This window comes from Neomonachus schauinslandi, chromosome 3 (assembly GCF_002201575.2).
Source record: "Neomonachus schauinslandi chromosome 3, ASM220157v2, whole genome shotgun sequence".
Classification (NCBI taxonomy): Eukaryota; Metazoa; Chordata; class Mammalia; order Carnivora; family Phocidae; genus Neomonachus; species Neomonachus schauinslandi.
The window spans coordinates 121,107,819-121,128,840 of NC_058405.1; the positions used below are offsets into that span (position 1 = coordinate 121,107,819).

At 37.2% G+C, this 21,022-nt stretch overlaps 1 protein-coding gene across 1 annotated transcript in view; it reads right to left on the reverse strand.

Annotated features, from left to right (window-relative positions):
- The window catches only part of CCDC148 (coiled-coil domain containing 148), a 161,074-nt gene that overhangs the window by 74,224 nt on the left and 65,828 nt on the right, over positions 1-21,022 (reverse strand). Inside the window, exon 11 of the mRNA XM_021703273.1 lies at positions 8,213-8,353. Within this exon, the coding sequence (XP_021558948.1) occupies positions 8,213-8,353 (141 nt within the window). The remainder of the gene's footprint in view (positions 1-8,212; positions 8,354-21,022) is intronic.

Genomic DNA, 21,022 nt, shown 5'->3' on the forward strand with positions numbered 1-21,022 from the left:
TGAGATCAGAGGAGGGGCTCCCACAACGTGACCCACAATGCTAGAGGAGGCTGGTCATCCCCTCTGGCCTTTTTCCACTAGAGGAACTGGAGACTCAAGGGAGACCTCTCTGTGTGATGCTGCACTGTCCTGGAGGAGCAATGCATTGTCAATGTCTAGCCCCTTTTCTTACCCTTCTCATGCAGTCTGTTGTAGTCTCTGGTGCAGGGAGCAGCTTCAACCTCACCCCACATTCTAGGATTCTCCCAGTGGTGTCTTGTTCTTGAATAGATGTTAGTTGTTTAGATGAAGTCAGTATGATCTATGTTACCATCCTAGTGACATCACCTAGAAATTTTTACTTTTAAAAGACAGTTGAAACTAGAAAAATGAGCTTCTTGGACTACCATCCTACCTTTATGTCACCTACTGATTAATATACTGAGAGTTAACTCTACATTCAGTCTCATATTAGAATGTTAGAATCAGTTAATAAGCTTATGTTAATGTCCATTTCTAAATTTTAATAACAAAATAAGGAACATTATGAATATTTTTAAATGATATGATCTTTGATTTCTTTTGGATAATTAAACCTCCCATATTACATTAATTTCTTAAATAATATTATTCAGAGGACTGAAATTAAAAATTCAGAAAACAAACTCCGAACCCCAGGTAATTTGGAGTCATTTTTACATAAAATATACTTTAACTATCTTCTCCTTCTGATGATTATAATATCCTGATAGTTACTTTACTCACTAGGTTTTATAGCTCCCTAGTTGGGATATTGCATCAGATTCCCAAAAAAAAGACCAATAATTAAAGGACAAACACCTCCTCAAATGTTTACTGCAACTTCACACTTCTAGGAATTAGTAATTGAGAGAACCACAAAACTGAGTGTGGGAAGTAGTTTAACAGATTGGACCTCAGCCAGATGGGGATACTTTGGCTTTAGTAGCAGGTGGTTCCTTTAAAAAGAGGATGTTTGCAAGTGAGAGGTTTAGGTGGGTGTATGTTAGAGCAGAGATCAAACTGGAGTTCAGAGAGTTTCAAAGACATATTTTCAAGGTCCAAGGCATCAGAGTTTTTATATTCCATATTCTCCATTTTATGAAAATGTAAAAAAGTGCCTTAAGCCTATTTTAGATAACCTGAATGTCATTGCATTACTGTGTTGCTGAGTGCTGCCACAGCATTTTTGTAAGTTCACAATTCAGTTGGTCCCCAGTGATACATTACATAAATTTACAGTATTTATATCTTAAGTCATTTTAGTCTAAGTGGGATCCAGTTAGATCACTATCTCTCTTTTACACACACACACACACACACACACCACTCCTTTAAGCAGTCAGGGGAGGTTTTCCAGGCAGCTCTGATCTTAAAGGTCCTTTTTCCCACTACTTAAGTCCTCAAATCTATATCCCCCACCCTCTGCAATAGCAAAGCGTTCACTGGAAATAAAAGGCAATCAGTCACAGGCATTTGAAGGAAATTGCACGGGACAGTTCTATATCCTGCAGTTCCTGCAGTGCACAAATGCATACAGTAACAATTAAAAGCCTAAAAAAAAGAGAAAAAAATTAATAGAGAGTTGAACCTTATTGGAGTCAATCAGGGCAAAAGGTTCATATACTAAGGCCTGAACTTTGATCAACTGTAGCAAAACTAATAACTTTTATTGGCATAAGAGGAGTCACACTAGGAAGCAATCAGACTAGCATGGGCCATCATGTGAGGATAGATACCCAAACTATGGTTTGCTGATACAGGACCAGGGAATAAGAGAAGAGGAGGTCTAGGCATGTATGAAGGCAAAGGCACTAACCTAAACTCCCTAAGTGATCAGTACCCACTGAGAAAGGCAGGAAAGTCACACTGTAATTATGTGTGTGTGTGTATGTACCTACGCAAATATATCCATTTGTAAATACTGCGTATATATGCATATATATTTAATTTACTATATGTAGTCATGATTAATTTAACTAATTGCAAACTCTATATAGTTCACTCCATTTTGTATTTTTAATTTTTCTCTATTAACCCTTTTGTTCTACTCATAAAGTTTGAAGCTAAAAGAAACCCTCTTTTTCGTAAGAGGTTCTACTAACCTAACTAAGAATTGCATATTATCTTTGTGGTGGAGCAGGTAAACACATCCCTTTAAAAAGATACCCAGAGTGGCACCTGGGTGGCTAAGTTGGTTAAGTGTCCAACTCTTGATCTCAGCTCAGACCTTGATCTTAGGGTCATGAGTTCAAACCTGGCATTGGGCTCCACGCTGGGTGTGGAGCCTACTTAAAATAGATAGATGATTGATAGATAGATATCAGAAAAGGGGCTGTTTGTTTGAGTAGGGTGACCTCTGACAATTGCATGAAGGACTGGGTATAATGTGTGTCACATTAAAGACACTTAGTACATACTTACTGAATAAATGAATACATACATGGATGAATAATCATCCTAAATAGGACCTTTAGTGATCCCTTTGGGTTTATATACAATCTTACTGTCAATATATCTTACTGGGAGCTGATACAACTATTCTATGGTGGTGAGAAGTAAAGAGGAGATTTTCCTGAGCCTAGATGGGTGGGTTTGGTCCAGTGGTGGAAGTATTAGGAATGCCAAGTTCCTAAGTACTTTTATCAGCCTGCTTCCTGCCAAGAGAATTTTGGGGGGGTCCATGAGCCTCCTTTCACTTCATATTCACTCTTTCCCTTTCAGTCTAAGCTGGCAGTGTTTCTGATAAAATTTTCTCAAGAACCAAGTGAGCCTTTGCAGATTTTATGGGGATTCACTCCATTAGACAAAAGCCACATACCCACAGGTCTTTTTGAGATAATCCTTTCTCTGTCTCTTAGTTTTCTATTGAGGTGGCTGAGCAAAATTGCCCTTAAACTTCCCAGGGGCTTTCTAGCTTGAGATCTATGAGAAACACCCTTAATCTCTTGGAAGGGTCTTTTATATGACTGAATACTCTGACCCTGTGATCTTTTCAAGGCTATAACAAAGGACTGTATAGTCACACTTTCAGCCTTTTCTCTATGGCATGATGGCAGCAATAATCTCTTAACTCTGGAGTCTTTTGCCATTTAGATAGGTTGAGAATTTCCCAAAGCATCAAATCTCTCCTTTTTGCTGTAAGTAGCAAAAAACCCTAGTGACATGTTCAACACTTCAGAAATCTTCTTAGCTCATCACATATGAAGTTCATTACTCAGGAATGTTTTCCACCCAACTGCAGCACAGAATCAATTCCTTAGGCTTCCTGTCACCACTTAACAGTGACCCTTTCTCCAGTTTTGAAGAATATGTTCATCACTTCCTTTTGAGACTCAGCAGCCACATCTTCAACATCCTCTACTAAATCAGTACAAGACATTCTAGTCTTTTTTCTATCATGTTCCTAAAATTCTTCTTGCTTCTTCCCACTTCCCAATTCCAAAGCCACTTCCATATTTTCAGGTATTTGTTACAGCAACAATTCACTTCTAAATACCAAAAACTGTACTAGTTTTTTAATTGCTGTGTGACAAATTACCACAAATTTAGCAGCTTAAAACAACACTTACTTATGAGCTCAGACTCCTATAAATCAGAAGTCCAGCATGGTGTCCCTGGACTCTCTGCCCATGACATCACAAGAATGAAATCAAGGTGCCGAGAAAACTGAGTTCTCACCTGGAAGCTTTAGAGGAAAATATGCTTCCAAGCTCATTCTTGTTTTGGCAGAATTCAGTTCCTTACAGTTGTAGGACTACAGGTTACAGGTTCCCATTTCTCTTCTGGCTGTCAGCCAGGGCCACTCTCAGCTGCTAGAGTCCACCCACATCCCTTGCCATGTGACCTCCTCAATCTCCAAGCCAAAATATTCAGTCATGTCCTTTTCATGCTTTAAATCTCTGATGACCCCTCTTGTGACAAGCGAAAGAAAACTCTGTATTTTTAAAGGGCTCATGGGATTAGGTCAAGTCCTTCCACGTAATCTCTCTTTCTCAAGGTTGTCTGTGCCATATAATATAATCTAACCCACGGTAGTTACGATCCTGGTGATCATATAGGGTATGTATCCCAGGAGGGCAGGAAATCTTGGGGCCCATCTTAGAAGCCTGCCTATCACAGGTGTGATTCATTGTCCCCTTTAAGTCCCAACAATCCTGAAGAAGTAGAGTTTATAGTCTGGGGATTTATTTTTTATCATTCTTCAGTATCTACCTACCCCCCCCCCCAATTCTTAGCTCTTTAGATCAGTATATTATTAGATTAAGAAACACTAGGGAAGGAATTTCATGGTAAATTGCTCTCATAAGAACCCACAGATTCCCACACTGAGAAAATAGCTTTGATCTGAATTGAGAAGATACTCTGGGTTCTCTCCTAAGCACAGAGCTTCTTGAATCTTCTGGGAAGCAGTACTGGTCTAGCCCTCTAGCCTGCATTCTTTTATGATAGCCTACCCTCTTTTATTTTAGACTGTTTCTGCTGCCCCTGGTTATCTGTAGGATGAATGTAATTCTGAGTATTTGCCACATCACCTGAGGTCAAGGGGGACAACATAAGTGCCAAGGTTCTACTGATGCCTGGGTCTACTGATATTTACTGATAAGATGTCACTTGAGGCTAAGAGATCACAAAACGATAGATTTCTCCCCAGAACCATCTCAGAGGTAAGGCTGAAGGTCACATGGATGGTGGGCCATGGCTGGTGGAGTTATTCTGACTTTCCTGATGATGCTTCCTGTCCCTCAGGTGTACAATGTGGGGGCTTCAATGCTAGATTAGGAACTTGTAAAATTGGGAGAGAAATGTATATGCTAGAGCAAGGAAGAAATAGGTCTCCTTTTAATGTGAGCCTTGCTTGAAATCTCTATTTTGGGAGTGAAGCTGAAACTATCCTTGCTTTGATCCCATAGAACTCCAGGCATCAAGCAGCAAAAAACCTCCTAAAACGCCATGAGGCAGAGTAGTTTTTATGTTATTCAAGCCGCCCAAAATGCTACATCTAGTGAAAGGGCGGTACTGGGGCCAATATTACGTATCAGGCATTTTAAGGTTCACCTAGCACAGTAATTTTGTTTCTTACAACAGCTCCTAGGGATAGTTTATGGAAAGACATTATTCTTCGATTTTATCATGACAATAATATCAAAAGTGGAGAGATGCTTCTGAAATATTACCATTATCACCTAACAGCCTATGAATCAAAACTTACCTTGAGTCTTGAGATGAAACTATGAAAACTGTGAATATTATGTTCAACTCAAGTTTTAAAGCACAGAAGAAAAAGTGATCTAATAATTTAAAGGTCAATTTGAAAAGAGTTGGGCACCTACCAGGGTAAACTTTGGGATACAAATTAAAATGTTATTCCAGCAAAAAGACAGTGTCATTCCCTAAAAGACAAACTGCTGAGAAGAAGAATTAGGAGAAAGATGATCTGTTATTCAGAAATCCTCAGGTGGGGTTTTATACACGGAATAGTTTCTCTATCTCTATGGCTGCTAGCTTATGAGAAGAGAAATCCAGGCAGATGAAACAGTAGATGAGGAAAAACAGAGCACCGGCTAACAAAGCAATCAGTCTCAAGTCAGAGGGAGCTTCTGACCTGAGTAACTATAGGAGGGTTTTGTGAAACTGCTGTTAAACACTAAAGAACTAAAATTTGTCTCCAGCATAGCAAATAGTTAGAACAAAGAGAGTCTGGATTCGTAGTATATATATAAAGGTAGGCAGAACTTTGGTCAGTTTGTCTAAGTTGACATAGAAATCTCCTTTCCTACTTTAAACACATAGAAATTTTGGACAAACTATAACACAACAGCACACAAACACACACAATGTCCCAGTGTTGAAGATAAAGATGGAACTCAAAGTCAGAGCAGTAAAATGGAGCCAAAGCCAAAGGGCTCTTGGACAGAACTGGGCCTGAAGCAGGCCTGAGGAGCTGGTGGTTGGGTCTTTAAGATTAGCTATGAGACTTGTGTATATGGGAGCTGGAATCATGCCACTTAAAAAGAGTAAGAAGTCCTATAGGACTTGTCCATACACAAAATGGGAACGAGACACACCAGGACCACCCCCCAGAAAAGTGATAAGGGAGATAACTTTCTGCTTGGGACCAGAGGAGAAAAGGGGTCACCAGCAGAACCCAGGCAGGTGCTGTGCATGAGTGCTAAGTCAGCACCCTCTGCAAGCTCACAGAACAGGTCCCAAATCTCATAGTCAATACACACACTGGTCCTGGGCCAGTAAAATGTATAGGCCCCTAAGCAGAAGCGAACAAAAACTCTCTGTAAAGATGCTCTCACTTTCAGGTCATGGTTCATAAAGGAAAGCACAGTTCACAAAGGAAAAGAGTTTAATAACTTTCATTACTTGATCATTTTAAATTTCCATGAAACCGTAGACACTACAGACCAAATTTAAAGGCAGATGACCAATGAAAGAAAAAATAACTGACAAAAAGAAATAGTATCCAGAATTTATAAAGAACTTTTACAGATTAATAAAGAAAAATAGACAAACAAAAGTACTAATAAGCAATTCACAGAGGAAGAAAATGGCCCAAATAAACATGAGGGGATTTTTCAATCTCCCAGGTGATCAGGAGAATCCAATTTAAAACACCGAGATACTGTTCACATTCATCAGATTGGCAAAAGTCAAAAAGAAGATTTATAATATCTTATAAACTAAAAACAAAAAACCTTATGAAATTGAGAGCATACAAACTCTACCAGACTGTAATTCTGCTCCTTGTGTACTGTGGAGAGAGCTGGGCACACACGCCCAGTCGGCACGTACAAGGCGGCCGCGCCAGCACAGCTGCAAGAACAGAACCTCAGAAACGTAAATGTCAACCACTAAGAGAAGGGATGCATGGCAGCCTCCAGTGAAACAGTGTACGGCAGTGAAAAGGGGCGGGCTCCATCTCTGTTTATTAATATAGCTATATCTCAAAAGTTTAAGGTTAAATGCTGAAGTACATGCTGCAGAATGATACGTCTGAAAGTATTCATGAAAAAATTTAAAAGTCACGAACTACATATTAAAAGATGTTAAAAGCAGGGCGCCTGGGTGGCTCAGTCGGTTAAGCATCTGCCTTTGGCTCAGGTCATGATCCCGGGGTCCTTGGATCGAGCCCCTTGATGGACTCCCCGCTCAGCAGTGAGTCTGCTTCTCCCTCACTGTCTGCCTCTCTCCCCGGCTTTGCTCTCAGAGTCCTGGGATGGAGCCCCACATCAGGCTTCCTGTTCAGCGGGGAGCCTGCTTCTCCCTCTCCCTCTGTCAATCCCCCTGCTTGTGCTCTCTCGCTCTCTCTGTCAAGTCAATAAATAAAATCTTAAAAAAAAAAAGATGTTAAAAGCAATTGATGGCCTGTAAAGATAGGAATAAAATTTATGATCAAGACTGACTTTGAGGAGGTAAGAAGGAAAATGGTTCTGAGTACATCTTTAAGAGAGGGCTTCAACTTTATGTGTAAAATAAAATAAATCTGTGAAAGAATAAAAAAACATTAACAGTTTCAATGCTAGGTGATGAATACTAATGTGTTTGTTTACACCACAAAAACTGATAAAATAAACAAAAATATCTAAATAAAGATGCCAGATATATTTTTAAAATCCCATCTCAAATTCGGTTTTTTCCTTCCACAGAATATCAGCAATCATTTTGAAGCTGTTAATAAGTGTTGTGATTAATTTTTTGAAAACTGGGAAGCAAATGTTTGCTCAAAAGTAGAGTGATGAATTTGTGTCAGCAAATGAAAAACAATCTAACAAATAATAAGCCAAGAAGTAAATTCTTTAAAGGGCCTTCTGGTATTGCATGAGTTGCTCTGACCTCCGTACAAAGTATTTTACCAGCAAACACCTCTTTTGACACTCAATTGCTACACTGCAGTCAACCAAAATGTTACCCTGGTATCCTCTTGTCCTTGCATGTTCCTATTTAGAACAAGACTTAACAAGTCATAAACCCTAACTTTTCTTTCCCTACAGCATTCCTTCTAATCACAAGTACCTGTGCTCATGCAGGTCAATAAAGTGGATTCTCCTCCATGTCCAATCTTTGAAGCTTAAATGAATTCAAGCAAGACTCCACTAGAACCTTATGAATCTTTCTAAGAACTGCCTATGATGATTCCATGCCAAACACCAAGATCTATCAAAGCTCAACCAGACAACATTCACAGTAATAGCAGAATTCATACTTTCTTTTTCTTCTCTGCTCTTTGTAACAATTCCTTCTCCTTCCATAGCTTCTCTTTCTCCTTCTCCTTTTCTCTTCTCTTGGCAGAAATTTCCATTTCCAGTCTTGCTACCTCTTCCTGGTGGGCTCGCCATTGAAGAACCTGAAATAAATGGAAATTCATTCCAATAACTATACCCAGTCAAGTGATTTTACAGGCCACAGTAAGACTAGGTTCTATATCAAGCAGGTGTCAAAGTTTTTCCAAATACACATTAAAATTCTGAGTGCACATGGGTGTGTGACATGTGCATGATGTGTATGTAAGATGTGTGTGTGTGCTGTGTGTGTGTGTGTGTGTGCGTATTAGTGTTAAAAAGAGAAAGCAACTTTAAAATCATCTCATTCAGGGATTCTTCACTTAGATTCATGGACTGAGATCCTAGAGTCTGTGAACTGACTTCAAAGAATCTATGAATTCTCATAAATATAATGTAAAAATTTCTCTGTTTTTGCACAGGTGTGTTTTTCTGAAACAACTGTTCCAGTTTCTGGTCAACAGTTTTCAAAAATTCTCAAATGATCCTAAGATCCTAAAAAGTTTAAGAACCACTGATAGATTTCATCCTTCTTATTTTATAAGTGAGGAAAATGAGCCTGAATGAAGATGAAAAAAAAAAATTTAAGACATTTAAAAGAACTTTCTGGATACTGATCAGTATTATTGGTAGAAGCATAACTGGTACTGCACTTCTAAAGGACACTGGACAATATGTAAATAAATATGTATCAATATAAAATATGCATAGCCTTTGACCCACAACTGCATTTTGGGGAAGTTATTCAAAGAAGACAATCAATTGGATAAGTGCGCAAAAATGTATCCACAGGAGTGTTCACTGTAGTGCTGCTTAAACAGAAAAGTTAGAAAGAGTCTAAATGTCTGGCAACAGGAGATAGCTTAAATTAATTATGGTACGTTCATGCAATGACTGCCATTGAAAAAGAATGGTCTATACCTATATTCATTGACATAAAAAATGTCCACAGCATATTATTAGATGCAAAAAAGCAGGTGCAAAACTACATTAATAGTATGGTCTCCTTAACATAAAATATCATCTATGTATCTATACATAGAAAAAGACTTAGAAGGAGTTTTACCAAAATAATAATACTGGTTATCTCTGAATAACATCATTTCATGAAATTCAAAAAATTTTTTCTTTAAGCCTTTCTGTGCTGAGTGACATTTTTACAATAAATATGTGTTATCTTTGTAGGCAGCAAACCAATGAAACTAACAAAATAGAAACAAACATTTACATGTTCCACATACACTAAGAAAACTAAGAAAGCGAAAGAAGGAAGGTGGAGAAGTGTGCAGAATTCTTTTCAGAAAAGGAAGGAACTAGCATTTCCAATTTAATACCTCATATCTTATGTTTGATATAAGCATGACTCATTATGGTAAACTAGCATTTCCAATTTAATACCTTGTATCTCACATGTTTGATATAAGCATGACTCATTATGGTAATACATAAAATGAGAATAGAATAAATAAAATGTCCTAAAATATAATGAATTAAAGTGACTAAATAATTAAGCTCTTTTTGCACTTTCTTTTTTTTTCTGTATCACAGTGTTTTATTTATTTATTTATTTATTTATTTATTTATTTATTTATATTTTTTTAAAGTTTCTACTTTTTTTATTATTATTATGTTATGGTAATCCCATACATGACATCATTAGTTTTTGATGTAATGTTCCATGATTCACTGTTTGCGTATAACACCCAGTGCTCCATTCAATACGTGCCCTCTTTAATACCCATCACCAGGCTAATCCATCCCCCCACCCCCCTCCCCTCTAGAAACCTCAGTTTGTTTCTCAGAGTCCACAGTCTCTCATGGTTCATCTCCCCCTCCGAATTCCCACCCTTCATTTTTCCCTTCCTACTATCTTCTTTTTTTTTTTTTTTAACATATAATATATTATTTGTGTCAGAGGTACAGGTCTGTGATCCATCAGTCTTATTAAAAGTTTGTTTTCTAGGGCGCCTGGGTGGCTCAGTCGGTTAAGCGACTGCCTTCGGCTCAGGTCATGATCCCAGGGTCCTGGGATCGAGTCCCACATCGGGCTCCCTGCTCTGCGTGGAGCCTGCTTCTCCCTCTCCCACTCCCCCTGCTTGTGTTCCCTCTCTCGCTGTGTCTCTGTCAAATAAATAAATAAAATCTTTAAAAATAAAATAAAAATAAATAAATAAAAGTTTATTTTCTAAAAATATACTTTCTCCTAGTTATCAAAATAACTAAGGAGGGGCACCTGGGTGGCTCAGTTGGTTAAGTGCCCAACTCTTGATTTCAGCTCAGGTCATGGTCTCAGGGTTGTGAGATGGAGCCCTGAGTGGGGCTCCATGCTCAGCAAGGAGTCTGTTTTTCTCCCCCACCCCATGCCCCTCCCCCTACTAACATGTGCTCTCTCTCTCAAATAAATAAATAAATCTTTAAAAAAAAAATAACCAAGGAAATTCAGACTCTTGGTTTTCAGACACACCTAGGTTTCCCCACCTGCTGCTTGTCCTGGCCATTATATTTACTTTCCTTTTTGGAAGCCCATTCCTAGAATAAGATCACATGCCTTCCATCCTGATCTCCTACTCCCAAACCATTCCTTCCTGTAAACCATCTTCCATCTGTAACATACTGTGTTAAAATCAAGTGTCCTGTCAAGTGTTGCTAGTGATGGTTGTACATCATGTTGACCTTGTTGACCATCTCTTTCCGATTAAAGCTCTTTCCTTCCTTAAGGTCTTTACTATTTGTACGTGTACCCAAAATACAATATTTTCAAAATTAAACTCAACATTTTTAACTTTGCCACAGCTTCACAAGCCCTGTGCACCTGCCTCTTTTTTCAAACATCCTGGTTTATTCTGTGGAATATCTCTGTAGTTTGCATTTTTATTACTGCATGCACCTATCAAAACGACTAATTCTTTACATTTTACATTTGACTTGGGCAATCTTATATTTCTTAAGATCAGATGAGTTTTACTTATGACAAATCAATTTCTAAAGTACTGGAATTCCCTAGGCCACTTCACTGTAGTTTCCTAGTTCACCCAGTCTATCTGCCAAATGTATTGAGAAAAATGCCAGAGGGGCGCCTGGGTGGCTCAGTCGTTAAGCGTCTGCCTTCGGCTCAGGTCATGATCCTGGAGTCCTGGGATCGAGCCCTGCATCGGGCTCCCTGCTCCGCGGGAAGCCTGTTTCTCCCTCTCCCCCTGCTTGTGATCCTGCTCTCACTGTGTCTCTCTCTGTCAAATAAATAAATAAAATCTTTTAAAAAAAAGAAAAATGCCAGAGTTCATGGGGTGATGCCAATTTATTCCAATAGGACCTAAGTAACTTAGTTTTCTTACTCACAATCAATGCCCCATTTTAACTTAACTAACATATAATCTCTACATAGATTTTTCTTCATGTGCCTTTCCGTACGTGGCCATTCTTGTTCTTAGCCTCATGGTTTGGTCCAAACTGTTCTCCCACCTGTAACACCCTCCATTTCCCCCTATTTCATAGAAGGCTCTTTGGACCAGTATATGTCCCACTTCTTTCATGAAACATTCTTCAGTCCATGATCATTTCTCTTTTCTTATTTCACTTACCATACCATAGCTATTCTCTAATCATTTTGAGTATAGTGTTTAATTTTTATTTACAGGAGGGTCCATCACATGTATTTTGTCTTCCTCTTACACCATTTAGCAGAGTACCAGCACATCATGGATGCCCCTTCTATTTAATTTAATTTACCAAAACAAACTTTTTTAAACAAAACCTAATAAATGAAGAAATAAAAGTATTAGAATATACCATTTTGTAACATCTAATGAAATAATAAGTCCTTGTTTATGATCATCAATGGCTACTAAACACTTCATGTTAATAGCAGATGGGAAACTTTATAATGGAAGAATCAGGCTGGCAACAACTGAACACACTGAACAATGTTAACATCACAGAGAAACAAACAGACATTTTGGCCTCCTGATGGAAATATACAGCATTCCTATGAAGTATTCTTGCCAAAAAATAAAAATGATATCATCAGATCTCTAGACCGATCTATCAGGTTACAGGAAATTCAGCTAATGGAGAAATATATTAAACAACTGTATGGGGATGCAATCAACAAAACTGAAATTTGAAAAACTTTAAAGGACTTTAACAAATTACAAGAAAAAGAAGGAGAATTGTGGATAAAGAGATTTAAGAAACATATCAATCAAATGCAATATGTAGATTATATTTGGTTTTGATTTGAATAAACTAAATGTAAAAATTACAAAGCAAAAATATTTTGATATTGATTAGTTAGTTGATACTATTAAGGAAATATTGTTGAAGTTTTTAGGTATGATTATAATATAGTTATGCTTTTTAATTTTATGTATTTATTATTTTTTAAAAGATTTATCCATTTATTTTAGAGAGAGAGAAAGGGGAGAGTGGCAAAGGGAGAGGGAGAAGGAAAGAAGACTCATTGCGGAGTGAAGATTCTGATGCGGGCCCAACCCCATGACTCCGAGATCATGACCTGAGCTGATATCAAGTCAGACACTCAACTGACTGAGCCACCCAAGCACCCCTCGTTATGCTTTTTTAAAGAGTCTTTTTAATTTTAGAGATATATACTGAAATACTAACAGATCAAATGGTATGATGTCTGGGGATTTGCTGACTATTACCCAATGGTCATAGATAACAGTACAGATGAGACAAATTTGACTAATGAGTTGATAATAGTTGACATTGAGTGATAATAGACTTGTATATGTTTAAATTTTTCCACACTAAAAACTCTATAAAAATAAATAAACCATAAAATATCATGTATGTCCAAAGAGTTTTATATAATAAAATACTGTAGTCTCAAGGTTCTCAGATAGTAGAAAGGGAGATTTGAGGCACACTGAACTAATGAAAAGAAAAGTAGCATACATTTAGCCTTTCTGAGTACTAAGACTAGTTTTATAAATTTCAATAGAAAGAAGTTTGGGTTTTAGAACTACTCTTCTCACCTTTTGATTTAAGACTAACTTACGGGAATTATTGAATAACCATTACATATGTGATGTCATAGGATTTAAAGAAGCCAACGCATAAGCAAATACCTATAATTGGAGAAGATTTCTGTTTCCAAAGACAAGTATAGCAAAATAATAATAATAACAACAATAATCAGACCAGTGAAACTGAGGCAACCCATTTTATCCACCAATTTAGCCAATTTACCCCTCCTTGTATTTGCAAGTCTAAATGATGTTTCTCCTGTTCCCCAGAGAAAAGATTATGGTAGTTTTTTATTTTTTAAGTTTTTTTTAGCTGGTTAAGTTTATATTAAATCCACATAAGTAAGAACTGTCATGAGAGGCTCTGGTAGGTTTTTAAATGGGACGAACAAACTGAAGAATCATGAAACAAATGGAAGTTCAGCAATCAAAAGCCAATAGGTTAAGATGTCAAGCAACACACGTATATACAAAATTCTGGGGAAAAGACTCTCGATCAAGTCAGCATCAACCTTTAGAAACTAAATTGCTCCACTTAATATTGGAATCACGAGAATGGTCAGGGACCCTTAAAAGTTTGCTTGAAATCAGTAACTCACAATATCATCTGTAATTATAACCATACTCAAAAAAAAGGTGAAGAGTCAAGGAGAGAAGGTTGTTGAAGGTAGCATTGTATCCTAAGTTAGCTAGAGTTGTGAGATCTTGACAAGAAATACGCTCTGCAGTGATCGGTTTCCAGGCAGTAAGGTAAACAGGGCTTTTCAGAATGCACAATGGACACAGTGAAGAATCTGGTGGGAAACGGGTGCCATTGAAAAAAAAAAATCCTGGGGCACGTGGGTGGCTCAGTTGGTTAAGCGACTGCCTTCGGCTCAGGTCATGATCCTGGAGTCCCTGGATCGAGTCCCGCATCGGGCTCCCTGCTCAGCAGGGAGTCTGCTTCGTCCTCTGACCCTATCCCCTCTCATGTGTTCTCTCTCTCTCATTCTCTCTCTCTCAAATAAATAAATAAAATCTTAAAAAAAAAGAAAAAAAGAAAAAAAAATCCTTATCCAGTGGATCCCCAGAGGCAGTCAAGGGATTTGGATGGCTCCCATGTGGAGAGAATGACAACCAATTATGGTATTTTTGAGAGGCCCAAGAATAAGAAAGCTGGCAGGTGGGCAAAGGAATCAATATTATCACAATGGGCTAAAATTTAGAAGACTCTTGAGCGAACAGCGAGCAAAAGGAAGAATAGCCCAGAAGAACATTTTAGTGGTTTTATTTTAAAGGGTTTGTTAATTATGTAGCTTTAAACAGAGCATGTGAGCATAACTGTGCAACAATAATAACCACGAAAGAACATTACCACAGTGGCAGTCAGGAGCATGTTAGAAGGAGAGCGTTATTTAGATTATTAACTACAGGACATTTTTCCAGGTCTTTAGCTAATACTTTAATATTCCTGCCAAAGGTACAGTCTGAATGAAACCTTAACCCAACAAAGAACAAATGGAGTTTAAAATATGTTCATCTATTGCAAATAATAAATTAAGGTTTTAAAATGAAAATGGTTAGTAGCATTACATGTATTCCTTGCTCTTAATGTAAAAGTAATATGGTTCAAATGAAATTAATAAATACACATATTCTCAGAGTAAAGTACTAGAAAAACAAAAAAGCCCATCAAAACTTCAAAGATAATAATGGAAATTAACATCAAGGTAACAATATTAACACAATTTTACAACAAAGTCAAATGCCTTAAAAAATTCTGTAAGTGGCAATGTGGTATAAAGGAAACGAATATTGAACTGTTGGTCAGAACACCTGCTTTTTAGTCCTATCTCTGCCACTAACCAATAATATTGTTACTTTGAGCAAATGGTTAACCCAGTTTTCTTGTGTGTTAAAGGGGAGGACTGGATCAGATGACTTCTATGATTTCTTTAAGTTATATTATCCTGGTTCTATTTTATATTTTCCTATATGGAGAGATTGCAGTATATGACATGTTCTACAGTTTTCTCCTGCAAGCAAAACGAATTGCAATGAGAAACATCAGTATTTTATAGGCCTGTTAGATAATAATAGACAATTAAATATTAATATGGAATTCTATCATTCATATTTATGGAAACATTGTGTCATGTGTGTTGTCTTATACAGGAAAAGTTCTGTCTGACCACTACCTATAACTGGCAACAATAAAATATTAAAAACTGCCATTTATGAGGGCTTATTGTGTGCTAGGCCCATGCTTTATAAAGGCATTTAACTCATGTTATGATGTAATCTTTGAAACAAGCAAGTTATCTTCTTCACACTTCATCTGGCTAACTTCTACTTACCCTTATTCACATCTAAGCTTAGAGATCATTTGCTCCAGGAAGCTTTCCCTAACTCACCATGTCCATGCCCCTAGCACATTGTCCCTCTCTTCTATTACAACATGTGTTAAACCATTTACCTGTATTTCCCACTTGGCTACAAACTTCTTAAGGGTAGGGACCAAATTTGTCTTATCCATAACCTGTCTACAGAGCTTACCATGTCATCTGGTACTTAAAAAGGGTTCCAGAAATACTTGGGATATGCACAGATAAGGCTCTGAGGCTATGCTTGGCAGTTAGATTGACAACATTTCCCCTTCCCCACATTGGACTCGTCTTTAGAAAGAAAAGGTAAGTCTGTCCCCAACCCACCCCCACCCACCACACATGCTACCATTTTCTGACTCCCCCACAGGGGACTTTCAATTCTTGATTTCCCCAGTCCTAGTTGTTTGCATGCCTCCTAAGCTCCATCTCTGCTTGCCTGACAGGAAAAATATCCAGAAAACATTGTCAGGATTTTCAACAACGAATTCATGTTTCTAGCAATATTAGAGGACATGTGCAAAAAAGTGGCAAGCTCTCTGTCTTCTCCTTCAATATTCCTATAAGTTTCTAGATTCAGTTCAGCTGAGTAAACTTCAAATTTTCATTTTATTAAATTTTAAACAGTCTGTTAGTTCTATTAAATTCTTTCCAATTGTCCCACTATTTTTCAATATTACCTAAGCTTTTTAATCTCATGCGTTCCATTTGTGTTTAAATTTCACTCATGACATACAGTACCTGTGATTTTGCATACGTTATTAAAGCTTTCTATTCTTTCCTTGTCATTTTTACTTAGCAGAAAGACTTGGTTTTTTTTCTGGTTTCACAACTGTCCCTTGGTTTCTTGGGTTACTTTGTAAGTGCACTTCGTAAGTGCATTTTTTATCACCTCACGTTGATAACCACTTTCCATTTTCTGTGGTTTGTTTTATTAGTCTTTCTCAGAATCTCAAAGATGATTCACTATTATCTTGACTGTTTCATGTCCTTTACTTTTCAAATAAAGTCTTGCGAAGTTTCATTTAATTGGGTCCTACAGGGTCTTAACTTTAGTGTAAAACAAAACTTGTGGAGAAAGAAAAAAACTAAATGTCAATAAGCAGAAAACTATCAACAGGTATTTTTTCATAAAGGATGAAATCTAGAAACCTATCAGTCAGTTTTATGTAGGAAGCTGACAAAGCTGACAAATTGTATAATATTGTCAGAAAATGGGGCTAACAGGAAATCACTTGCCTGCTGGCTATGAGATCCAGGGAAATCACTTCCTATTTCTGGGCCTCAAATTCTCACTGAAAAAATGAAGACGACTAGTTCACTTTTTCAAACGAGGGCCACAACTCATTAGTAGATAGTGAAATTGATTTTGTGGAAGGGAACTAGGGTTTTCTTACAAAAGAAAACAGAACAGAAAATATCAGAGCATATCTCATGTCATTATAGTAATGCTGTTTCAAGAAATTTTTGTTTCCATTTGTGTGTGTGTGTTTGTGATGTAAAATACATTTCTCATTGTAGGCCGTGGTCAAAGAAGCTTGAAAAATACAGTAGGAAGTTCTCTATAATCCCTTCCAGTGCTAAAATTCTATGACTCTGTAATACAAAGACCAAAGCTATTGTGTTGCCATCATTAAGCCACAGTCCTTATGCCTTCTGCCATCAACCCAGAAGCATAATATAGATGAGAGAACCCAGGTTTTGAAATCATAAACCAGAGCTTGAGTCCTACCTCTGTAACTTATTAGTGGTATTCTCTGTGAAACATTGCTTAACCACCTAGAACTACAGACTAACATAAAATGGGATAACAGTGATGCATGCCTTATAGGATTTCTGTGTAAACACCATCAATTTGTACAAGCCAGAAACTCAAGAATTATTCTGCTTGTCCCTGACATTCCATTTATAATCAATTGCTAAGTCCTGCTGACTGTACCTATGACTATCTCTTAGAGCCCATTCACTCATCTCCATCTTCACAGCCCCCATCCTCATAAGGAGGCATCTGGCATCCACTCTTATTTCACTCCACGCCTACATCCCCATCTTACTGCCTACACTTTCAATGGTTTCCACTGCTTCCAACTATGGACCATAATGCTTCCAGGGTTTGGCCCTGCCTATGTCTGCAGCCCCAACTTATAACCCCATACCACTCATAGACTTACCCTCTGTGCTCCAGGTGTACTTGACCATCTTACAAATCCCTGAATAGGCCACATTTCTTCTAGCTACGTAGATATTATACATGCTATTTCCTTTGCTTGGAATGTTCTTCCCTTCCTCCTTGCCTCCCCCACACCTTTTCCTAATCAATACTTACTCAGTTACAAATTTCACCTCCAATGCTGTCAGTGAAGACTCATCCACCTGCCCTGCATGAGGTAAAGACCCCTAGTTGCATGCTCCCATAACATTTTACTTTGCCTTCAAGATACTTCTCATAGTTTAAAATGAGATATTCAGTCTTGTGATTACATGAACAGTGTCTGCTTCCCCACCAGACTGTGATCTCCACAAGGATAGGGATCATATTTGATTGGCTCATCATTACATCCTAAGTGCCTTACACACCATCTGACACTTAATAGATGCTCAATAAATAAGTGTGAATGGATGAATAAATGAGGTAGGAAAGTATAAGTGCTACACAAATGTTAACTGCTTTCCAGTTGACTTTCCTGACTTCAGTGTCACTTTGATTCAACCCATTCTGTATACATTTGTCTATTGGATTATTTCTTACATATTTTTTGCTCCCTTGCTCAAGATTCTAATAGTAGAGGCTCTGCAATGGCTGTCATTCAAGTGGCTTTTATAACTATTTATTTGGACACCATCTTATTCAAAAGGAGTATTCAATCTTTAAAGGCATATTTGGACTTGAACCCATACATATGAGCTTATTTCCTATTACTCGCCAGAGCATACAGGCTAGACCTTCCTCTTCCTCCTTTGCCTCTTTCTCTTCTCCCTACTCCTACACACTCATGCTTATCTCTGTCCCAGGCCTTTGCCTAGAAAGCCTTCACTCCTGTTCACCTGTCCTTCAGGGTCATTCAGGGCCTCTTCCTAATGATTTCACCCAACATTTGCTATCCCATCTCTGGTCTGTATTCATGAATAGTGTCCAAAATAGACACTATCCAATCACACTCAAGCCTGTCTTGATTTATTTTCATTTCACTTATCACTATATAAAAGTATATTATCCTAAGAGTTTTCATCACAAGGAGAAATTTTTTTTCCTTTCTTTTTTTTCTTTTAGATACACTGTAGATCATGAGATGATGGATATTGATTAAACCTATTGTGGTTATCATTTCACAATATATGTAAATCAAATCATCATGCTGTATGCCTTAAACTTACATAGTTATATACTAATTATTTCTCAATAAAACTGAAAAAAATAATGTTATTAATCAATTGATTTATTTTCTTATCTGTGTTTCTCACTAAACTTTAAGGTCCATGGTAACAAGGACTTGGTTTTATTTACTACTCTAACCCCACTCCTGGAACAGCCTCACCCAAAGTAGGTTCTCTATGAATATTTCTTGGGAAGATGAATGAGTATCCAAAACTCAGATTATAAACTGTGTACTTGCTTAGGTGGTAAGCCTCACAAAAGCAAAGGCAAAAAAAAAAAGGCAAAAATAAACAAATGGGACTACGTCAAACTAAAAAGTTTCTGCACAGCAAAGGAAACCATCAACAAAACAAAAAGGCAATCTACCAAATGGGAAAAAATATTTGTAAATTATGTATCTGATAAGAGGTCAATATCCAAAATATATAAAGAACTCATACAACTCAATAGAAAAAAAAAAAAACAATTCAAAAATGGGCAGAGGATCTGAATAGACATTTTTTGAAAAAGACCTACAAATGGCAAATAGGTACATGAAAAAATGCTCAGCATCACTAATCATCAGGGAAATGCAAATCAAAACCACAATGAGATCTCACTCACACCTGTTAAAATGGTTATCATCAAAAAGACAAGAAATAACAAGTGTTGGCAAGGATATAGACAAAAGGGGAATCCTTGTGTACTATTGATGGGAATGTAAATTGGTGCAGCCACTATGAAAACAGTATAAAATATTAAGAAAAGAAATACCATATGATCCAGCAATTCCATTTCTGGGTATTTATTTGACAGAAATGAAATCACTATTTTGAAAATAGTGGATCTGCAACCATGTTCATTGTAGCATTATTTACAATAGCCAAGACTTGGGAAAAATCTAATTGTCCATCAGTGGATGAATGGATAAAGAAAATGTGTCTCATACACATATATGTATATAATATATATATTATTCATCCATAAAAAAAGAAGAAAGACCTTGAGGGCATTATGCTAAGTAAAATAAGTCAGAGAAAGACATATACTGTATGGTCTCACTTACATATGGAATCTAAAACAAACAAAATGAACTCATAGATACAAAGAATAGACTGGTGGTTGCCAGAGGTGGAGAGGTTGAGGTAAAATAGATGAAGAGGGTCACAAGGTACAAAGTTCCCACAATAAGATAAGTAAGTCCTGGGTATGTAATAGGCAGAATGGTGACTATGGTTGACAATAATGTATTGTATATTTGAAAGTTGCTGAGAGAGTAAATCTTAAAAGTTCTCACTACAAGAAAAAATGAATAATAATTATGTGTGGCAATGGATGTTAACTAAACTTATTGTGGTAATCATTTCATGCAATATATACATATTTCAAATCATTTTGTTGTACACCTAAAACTACTACAATGTTATATGTCAATTTATCTCATTTTTTAAAAAGAAAGAAAAGGTTTTGTTTATTAACCATTTCACATGCATATCCCATTTTCCAACTAGATTATATACCTCTTATATTCTGAGATCAAGGTTTATGCAGTTCTTGTAATCCATAAAATCCACTACAATGCAAACTCATAGAAGGTACTCTATGAAATGTTATAAAGATATCTGTGATCTCTTTTTTAAAGATTTTATTTATTTATTTATTTATTTATTTATTTATTTATTTATTTATTTTAGAGGGAGTGAGAGAGAGCACTCACATGCATAAAGTGGGGGAGGGGCAGAAGGAGAGAATTTTCAAGCAGACTTCCCACTGAGCACAGAGGCTGACATAGCTCAATCCCAGGATCCATGAGATCATGACCTGAGCCAAAACCAAGAGTCAGACGCTTAACCCACTGAGCCACCCAGGTGCCCAAAAGATATCTGTGGTCTTACAAACATCTTGTAAAAGGTTGAGACAACTCTCCTCTGAGCAGTAATTGTAGTGTTGTATCAGAGATTTTCCATGAAGACACCAACCCCAGAATGACTTCACTTTTTATTTTGCAATTCTGAGCTTTCTTACCTTGGG